At 32.9% G+C, this 8,934-nt stretch overlaps 1 protein-coding gene across 1 annotated transcript; it reads left to right on the forward strand.

Moving 5' to 3' along the window:
- The first annotated feature begins 326 nt into the window (after positions 1 to 326).
- Positions 327 to 3,058, forward strand: LOC145041580 (Prefoldin chaperone subunit family protein). The gene is made up of 9 exons (XM_078989704.1): positions 327 to 529; positions 1,215 to 1,456; positions 1,548 to 1,607; positions 1,676 to 1,843; positions 1,915 to 2,148; positions 2,358 to 2,391; positions 2,502 to 2,629; positions 2,716 to 2,745; positions 2,815 to 3,058. Exons 2-9 carry the CDS (start codon positions 1,253 to 1,255, stop codon positions 2,926 to 2,928), a joined length of 972 nt encoding a protein of 323 aa, XP_078845830.1. The 5' UTR covers positions 327 to 529; positions 1,215 to 1,252; the 3' UTR covers positions 2,929 to 3,058.
- The last annotated feature ends 5,876 nt before the right edge of the window (positions 3,059 to 8,934 follow it).

Here is an 8,934-nt window from a genome sequence, read left to right on the forward strand (position 1 = left end):
AAAATGCACTCCCAAACTCGAGTAAATTACTGAAATCGTCTCTATGGTTTGATTAAAATTGTACGTTTGGTTCCTAATTTTTATTTTGCATTCGAATCATCATTATGGTATGATTTTGTTGTGTTTTTTCGTTCTTATGGTTTGGTTAAAATTACACTTTTGGTCCCTAATTTTATTTATGTAAGTGATGAAAAACACAACAAAATCAAACCATAAGAATGATCCAAGTATAAAAAAAAAAAATTAAAGATCATTTTAATCAAACCATAAAAACGATTTAAGTAATTTCCAAAGAAAATATAACTTCAAAAATACAGCAATTTCCCTTTCTTATTCTCACTTCGACAGCCCCTTTCTCTTCTTCTCAGTTCTCGACGTCGACAGCTTCTCCCACTTCCGACGTTTCTCTTGGCGCCGGCTCCTCCCACCTCCTCCCACCGTCCAGCCCCGCCCCGCCCCGCCGTCCAGCGCTTTCCAGCGACACCCTGCCGGTGGAGCGCCTCCTCTCCGACAGAGAACGACACCTCCGGTAAATCTCTCAGCGATTCTGTTATCGATTTGGATTTTTTTTTGCTTGTTTAGAACCTCCATCATCGGCGCCACTGCATTTTTTTTTCATTAGGGTTTATCCATTTTTATTTTATAGTCTATAATCTCTGGTTTTTATTGAAGTCTTGGGAGATATGGAGTCAAGAAAAGTGAAATCAAACGAGCTCTGTTTAAATTTTTGGGCGAATTGACAGGGAAACATGATTGTGTGCTTGCACTGATTTCTATTGAATTGAATTTGTTGTGGCTTGAAGGAATTCCAGATTATAATTGCACCCCCCTTACGTATTATGAATATTAAGCCATGAAGTCTGTTTGCATCTGAAACTTCTACAGCTATTACATTTCAAATGCAAAATGGATATGGCTGTTCATAGTAGTATATATATGGAATAAGTTAGGATTCAAATGTATTTTTATAGATGTGTACTTAGTGAAAAGAATATGGTTTTGGAAGCATTAATGGTTTCAAGAGTTGTTATAAATAGGTATGAGAAAGAAAGAAACAAACAAGTACATTACATTACCCTTTTGTTGATTCTTTTACAAATTGAAGATGGAGCTTGTTCAAATGTTGTACATTACCCTTTTATTGATTCCATAACTGATTTTTAATATTTGTTTAAAAAATGACCATATTACCCTTTTATTGATTCTTTTACAAGATTGGACACAACATTCAGAGGGAAGAGGGTGGTGGGCCATGGAAGAACCTGTGAAGGGAACAGTGACATCATTATCTTCAATATACTCACCTGAGGATGCTCAAAAAGCATCAGTACGTGTCCAAGAACAAATATCTGAATATGAAAAACAGGTTCAACAGCTCCAAAGCTTCCTCAATGACAACACAAACCTTGTCAATCTTGTTAAGAAGCTCCCTGATCAATTGCACCATGATATAATGGCAAGTCTTCTAAACCTATAATCTTTTTCTCATTTCATTCATAGTAATTTCAGTTTTTGGCAAATGTGATTATTTAAGTCATACTTTTCAGGTTCCTTTTGGGAAGGCAGCATTCTTTCCTGGAAAATTGATACATACTAATGAATTCCTGGTAATTTTGTAATTTGGGTGCTCATCAATTCTTTCTGTTTAGAATTCATAATTATAAGTCATATACAGGTTCTATTAGGAGAAGGTTACTATGCTGATAGAACATCAAAACAAACAATTGAGATTCTGAAAAGAAGAGGAAAGGATCTAGAGTCACAAATTGAAAACCTTAATGCTGTGATAAAGGATCTCAAGTATGAGGCCTCCTTTTTTGATGAAACAGCTACTGAGGCTGCAGTAAGTCTATATTTAATTTTCTAATATAAATCTTGATACACAGTTGTTAATGTATTTCATTATATAAACAGGAGGGTGTTGTAGAAATAAGAGAAGACTATGTTGATGAAGTTTCTGATGAAGAAGAAAAGGACACACCAACACCAGGTGAAGATGATTTTGCTCGTATCTTATCCCGGATTGATGAACTTGAAAAAGAAGAAATGGAATCAGAAATGGCTGAAGAAGCTGAAGATGAAGATAAAGTTGATTTAAGTCACCTTTTAAGTCATACACATATTGAACCTGAGGTTATACATTCAGAGGTTAGATCTTGAGTTATTAAATAATAAGTAAAGTTGAGTAGCTAATCTTTCCTATTATGTTTGAATGATTTTAATTCCATTTTTATTACAAGTGGCAATTCCAGTCTATTTATATGAAAAAGAAAAAGGTCAATTCGGTTTGTATTTTCTTGATATGGGTCACAAAAGTCAGCTAGTTATTAATTAGTCTGTTTGCTTGAAAACTGCAGCCCAAAGAGTCATCGGTTCTTCCTATATCCAAAAGTGAGTCTGCTTTCTTTAAGATTTATCGTTGTATTGTATATTTTGATCCATTTGTCTGTTTGAATTTCATTATTTTTCAACATCATTGTGCTCAAAAGTTGTTTGTTCAGATTCAGATTTAAATTTATCTTCAAATATAAAAGCTCCAGCATCCAGTGCATCCAACAACACTCTTCCAAGAGCTGTAGAGCAAAAGAAATTGGAGAGTTTGCCCGATACACCTGTGTCCAAAAACGAGGTATAGTAAAGAATATTTGATTTGTTTTCATGATGATGATGATGTTATTAAATATGATGACAACTGGCATATGATATGTTTTGCAGGTTTTGAGCACTCGAAATGATAGTAGCAAGGTAAGTTTTGTGGAAATTCAAACATATTTAGTTTGTTTAATGATAATTATGAAAATGTATGGTTTGCAGGCATTTACGGGTTCTATTGTGGAGCACACTCATAACACGGAGAAAAGTCAAACAGGTCAACCACCTGCTCCTGCATCCAAACCAGTATCCAGATTCAAGATGCGAAAAAAGTAGTCAGAAAAAGGATTTTGTTTATTTTCATGTATAAGTTAAACTAAAAGATTCTATTTACTGCTACTTCATATAATGATGTACATTTTCTTTGTTAAGCATTAGATTAGATGAATTGAATTGATTAGTGCAATGGAGTATGTTTTTTTTTACAAGTAAAGATAGACACATGATAATCCTAAACTGTTTGGGTAAAGGTGAATGCATATAGACCTTCAAGAAAGATAGCAAATTAAAAGTTGAACATCACATGCTCTTAATTAAAAAGCCTCATAGGAATGAAGAAAAGTAATATACACTGAAGTTTTTTTTTAAGGGAATGGGAATCTTACATTAAGAGTTGAAGTGAACAAAGAAAGTGATTTAACTCCACTTAATCCTTTAAGAAGCTCAACCTTCTGACGATAATCCGTTAAACCACCATTAAAAAAAAACAGTTGCCTCAACCAAAGATGACAAATCTTCCATCACAAAACAAGGTATTAAAGATTAGGGACATTCAAAACAACTTTGTTGGTATATAAACCACGTGTTCTTAATTCCAATCGCTTCAAACTAGGGATGTTAATATTGGAGACTTTTATATTATCACGCAACATCATCTCCAGAGATAAACTTTCAAGTATTGGGCAGCCATGGGTGAATCTGAATAAGTTAAAAGAAGATGAAGATTTCCTAGAAACACCAAGGTCAAGAGTTTTCAAACAAGGAAGCATCACCACTGGAGACTGAACATTAAAAACATCCAAATCATCCAAACTAACAACCAATCTTAATTTTGTAAGTGTCTTGCAAGTAAACATGCTAAGAGGCAACTCAATTGGACAAACATGTATGTCAAGCTAACAAACATTTAACTTAATTGCTTCATTAATCCACTTTGACACGTCTGACCTTACACTAAAAGACGAGAAATACCTAACCGGAACAAATTAAGTTGTGATGTTTTGCAGTGCTCCATTACTCGATCCACATATTTTGAGAAGCATTTTAAATCATATCCAGGGTAATGGAGTTTTGGACTCATACCGTATAACCTAAGAAAAATGGCTCAAGAAATAAATCGGCCGAATAAAGTATTTTTTTTTCTTAGTTCCATACATTTTGTGTTTACTGAAAAGTTCTTTTTGCTTACTCATGCTCGAATGTGGTTAAAAAACATTGAACGTGTTTGTCATTTTGGACATTGAGAAATTGAGTTCTCATTTTCATTTTGTTTAGTCATTAGGTTTATAGATTTGCTTCCAATATATTTTATATGTTTGTATCTTGTTGTATTTTTTTATATTCACTTTAAATGTATTGGGTATGTATCTATTTTGTTGTACATTTGAACCATGTGTATATATTTCCATTTTGAAAGTTTTGCATATTTAGTATTGCTTCATGTTTTACTTTTGTTTGTTTGCTTAGAAATACATTAAATGTTTCAAATGTTTTTGAGAGAAACGACCCTGTAATGTTGCCGAACTTCCTAGAACTTGATAAAAGGATACGTCAGCCATATGCTTCTAAAAAAAACCCCGTAATGCTATGGAGACAAGGGATAACAACTTATAAAGGCTTGAGATCAAATGAAGTGAATTAAAAGACAAATACAAGGATTGATCTTCCTGACTTGAATCAAAGGACAAAGGTAAATTCCTTCTACTCTTGATGATTCCTTGCTTTGGTGGTTAAGATGATTCCCTGCTTTGGTGGTTAAATTGAAAGGGGGATGTGAAACCGAGTTTTTATGTGTTCTTGAATGATGAGAATTATATTAGACAAGAACAATAAGAGAGTTTATTAGGCCCAGGGGCGGCTCAACCAGTTTTGGGGCTCTAAGCGAGCTAAAAATTGGGGCCCTCAACCAGTTTCGGGGCTCTAAGCGAGCTAAAAATTGGGGCCCTTGGGTCTTTACCATATTAATGTTATAAACCCAACTCTTTTATGTAGGCTTGAGACCCGTAATAATAAACCAAAAAGTTTCTAAAGTTAAACCGGAAGTAATGGATTATCAGATTATGGATTAATGGAATACCTAAGAATACAAGATAATTGAAAACTCAAAAGTGAAAACTCAAGTTTGTTACTGGCATGTTCCAACCATGAAGGCCTAACCTCGACTCCTTGATTCTATAGTATATATTCAGTAATCAAAAAAGATAAAAGAGGACATGAGAATTAACCTACAAATCAAAATAAAAATCTAAATTAGGTTTCTTATGAATCAAAATCCTTAACAAATTTTCAACTTGGTTGGTTTCCCTCTTCTTGGTTGATGCTTCAAAGCCAACCGAGCACACAATGACACACATATATATAGATTCAACACACATATTGGCAATTAACATAGATTATACACACCTGTAATGGTGATTGGTGAGCTCAGGACAAGCAAATAGCTGCTATATTCGGAAAAAAAATTAGTACAAGATAGTGACTACTTAGTACCTTAAATCCTCTATCAGAATGATGACAAGAACAACCGCTAAATAGGAGGGAGGAGAAGGAGTGTGTTGATGGTCATCCTACACCAATGACCAATCTAGAGTACACTAAAAAAAGTTCTAATAACAAAAAATGATTAAAAAAGTAGAATCTACAATCAGAAAAATAATTATTTCATAAAAATAAACCTAAATTTATGAAGGGTTAAGCGATACCAATAGAGATGGTGATGATGATCGAAATCAAGAATCATAGAAGGGCAAGAAGGCAAAACCGTAGAAGGCTACCAAGCGTTGGTTGCGTTTCAGTACTTAGTCTACCACCTGGGCATTGATCGAATCAGACAATCGAAATCTAGAATGAAAGAATGGAGAAGGTAGAATCAAGAAGGGATTGAAGGAAGAAGAACACTAGAAAAAGTTGTGTTTTGTGGAAATCGATCGCGTTTTGTGGAAATTGAAGTGTCTTCGGTTCCACCGATTTTTGAAAATCGGGGCGGGGGCCCTAAGCCCTTGCTTAATTTTTTATAATGTAAGGCCGACCATGTTTATTACATGTTTGGTTGCTTAAAACCTTCAAAATAAAGCATGTAAATCTTATTGTGAAGATTTGAAATTTGGTGAATCAAACCCTAATTTTGGTAAATTACTTGAAACTTCGAAGTAAGATTTTATGCTTACAAATTGATATGAATAAAAGCTATAACGGATGAGAAAAAAATAAATACAAAATTGCAAAAATGGTCCCTATTAGGGATGAAAGTAGTTCCAAACCCGGACCGGTAGACCCGGACCCGGAAAACCTAGGAACCGGTTAACGAGATTTTATAGGACCGGAAACCAAACTGGTATATAGGAACCGGTTCCGGTTCGGTTCTGGGTAAAGTGGGTCTAGAACCAGAAAACCCGAAAATATCAAAGTGGGTCGAATGGAACCGGGTAAAGTGGGTTTAGAAAACCCGAGAAAACTAGAATTTTTTGGTAATTACTTAGTTGTTAAACTTTGAAAATTTTCAACTTTGATATCCCAACTTCGGAGGACTGTAATTCATTAAATATTAAACTAAAAATGACAAATTATAGTCTAAAATCATGTATAAACTCTAAAATACAAGTTGAAAAAAACCTCATGATAATTCGACTTCAAACGAATTGAATATATATATTTTATAATTTCGCAGAATACAAAAATAAAGCTGAAAAAAAAAATCACAGCTTTGATAGCCCTAGTTTGGGAGACTATAAATCAATAAATATGAAATCACAAATTACAAAATTATAGTCTAAAATCATGTACAAAATCTATACTACACTTTGGAAAAAACCGCATGTTATTTCGACTTCAAACGAATTAGATATGCATGTTTTAAAACTATTATAGAATACAAAGAAAGATGAAAAACATAAAATTTCCAGCTTTGATATCCCGACTTTGAGAGACTATAAGTCAATGAATATAAACCCAAAAATAACAAAAATATAGTCTAAAATCATGTACAAACTATAAACTGAACTCTGGAAAAAACCTCATGCCAATACGACTTCAAACGGCCGAGATATGCATGTTTTAAACTATCACATAATACAAAAAAGCTGAAAAACATAAAATTTCTAGCTTTGATATCCCGACTTTGAGAGACTGTAACTCAATGAATATAAACCCAAAAATGACAAAATTATAGTTTAAAATCATGTACAAATTATAGTCTAATCCGACTTCAAACGGATGGGATATGCATATTTTAAACTTTTCATAAAAACCGGTTCCGATTCTTAAACCCGGTTTACCTGGAACCGAAGGACCCAAAAACCCAAAACCTGGATAGAACCATTCTTTAAACCTGGTACACGGACCGGTTTTACATATTTCGGTTCTAACGGTTCCGATTTTGGTCCGGTTTTCCGGTTCTGAATATCATCCCTAGTCCCCGTGGTATGTCAAAAATTGCAATTTTGGTCCAAAACGTTTTGGAGTTGCACCACCGATCCAAAATAATTTTTTTGTTGCGAGTTTGGTCTACTTTGTTTTTATTTTAAATGACAGCTTTTCCTTTTTTTTTTTTTTGTATTTTACAATAACTATAAAAAAAAAAAGAGAGAGAGAGAAAATGTAACCCCCCCCCCCCTTACCCAAAACCTGGATAGAACCATTCTTTAAACCTGGTACACAGACCGGTTTTACATATTTCAGTTCTAACGGTTCTGATTTTGGTTCGGTTTTCCGGTTCTGAATATCATCCCTAGTCCCCGTGGTATAACAAAAATTGCAATTTTGGTCCAAAACGTTTTGGAGTTGCACCACCGATCCAAAATATTTTTTTTGTTGCGAGTTTGGTCTACTTTGTTTTTATTTTAAATGACAGTTTTTCCTTTTTTTTTTTCTATTTTACAATAACTATAAAAAAAAAAGAGAGAGAGAAAATGTAAACCCCCCCCCCCCCCCCCCTCTATCAACATCACCGGTCAACAACACAAGCACAACTACAAGTAGGGGTGAGCATAATAACCGAAAAACTGAACCAAAACCAAATTAACCGATATAACCGAACCATTTTAAAAACCGTTGGCTCGGTTTCTAATTTTTGTTAACCGAGAACTAACAATCCAGTTATGGTTTTATAGGTTAACCGAACCAATATTAACCGAACCGCTAACTTTATATTTTAATTTATAAAAATTATAGATTATATATAAAATAATATCGTCAAACTTATTTAAAATCCATTAAAATTTTGAAAATATAATCCATTAATCCTCATTTATTAGGAAACGAACGAGCAATCAAACCATCAAAGGTTGATTACGCAGACACACATAATCTTCGAATCATGCACTGAGTTAGATTATTTATTAATGTTGTAATTCCTAATCGACTAACTCTACAATTTGTCAACATTATTCACAATTAGTTTAATCTTCGCACTCATAATCTTAATTGAAAACTTCTCACACTGTTAATCCTAATCAAAGATTATTTTGACTTTATAGTCTTATTCGAAGTATTTTTTGACTTTATAATCAAAACTTTTAGGTAAGTTAAGTTTTTGGTTCTTCTTGATATTGTGATATATTAAGAATGTATTTTTTTTTTTTTAATTTTTTTAACTTTTTTTATTTACTGTTTTTTACTTTATCACATTGAATATATATGAGTGATTGACTTTTTTTTATCCAATAACACATAATATGAATGTTTAGTTATTTTATTTTATAATTTTTGATTTAATCGTATTAAACATGTATGAATGTTTAGCTTTATTTTAATATTAATATCATTTATCAATATATGAAATTATTAATGTCAAATTTTTTAATGTTTTATATTTTTATTGAATGTTTTATATTTTGAATGTGACTATGTGTTATCTCGCTCTAAGTATTAAAGGTACAAATTTTATTCCGTTACTATAAGCTAGGTTACAAACATTGGCGTCGAGGAATTTTTGGTAATACATTTTCATTTTTTATGCCAATATATACTTTCACCATTTATATTATTTTGAACATTATGGTTAACCAATATTAACCATTAACCAAAACTGTTAACCGATAAAAACCATTAATCATAACCAATGGC

Source organism: Lactuca saligna, chromosome 4, assembly GCF_052625555.1.
Source record: "Lactuca saligna cultivar CGN05327 chromosome 4, ASM5262555v1, whole genome shotgun sequence".
NCBI classification, from domain to species: Eukaryota; Viridiplantae; Streptophyta; class Magnoliopsida; order Asterales; family Asteraceae; genus Lactuca; species Lactuca saligna.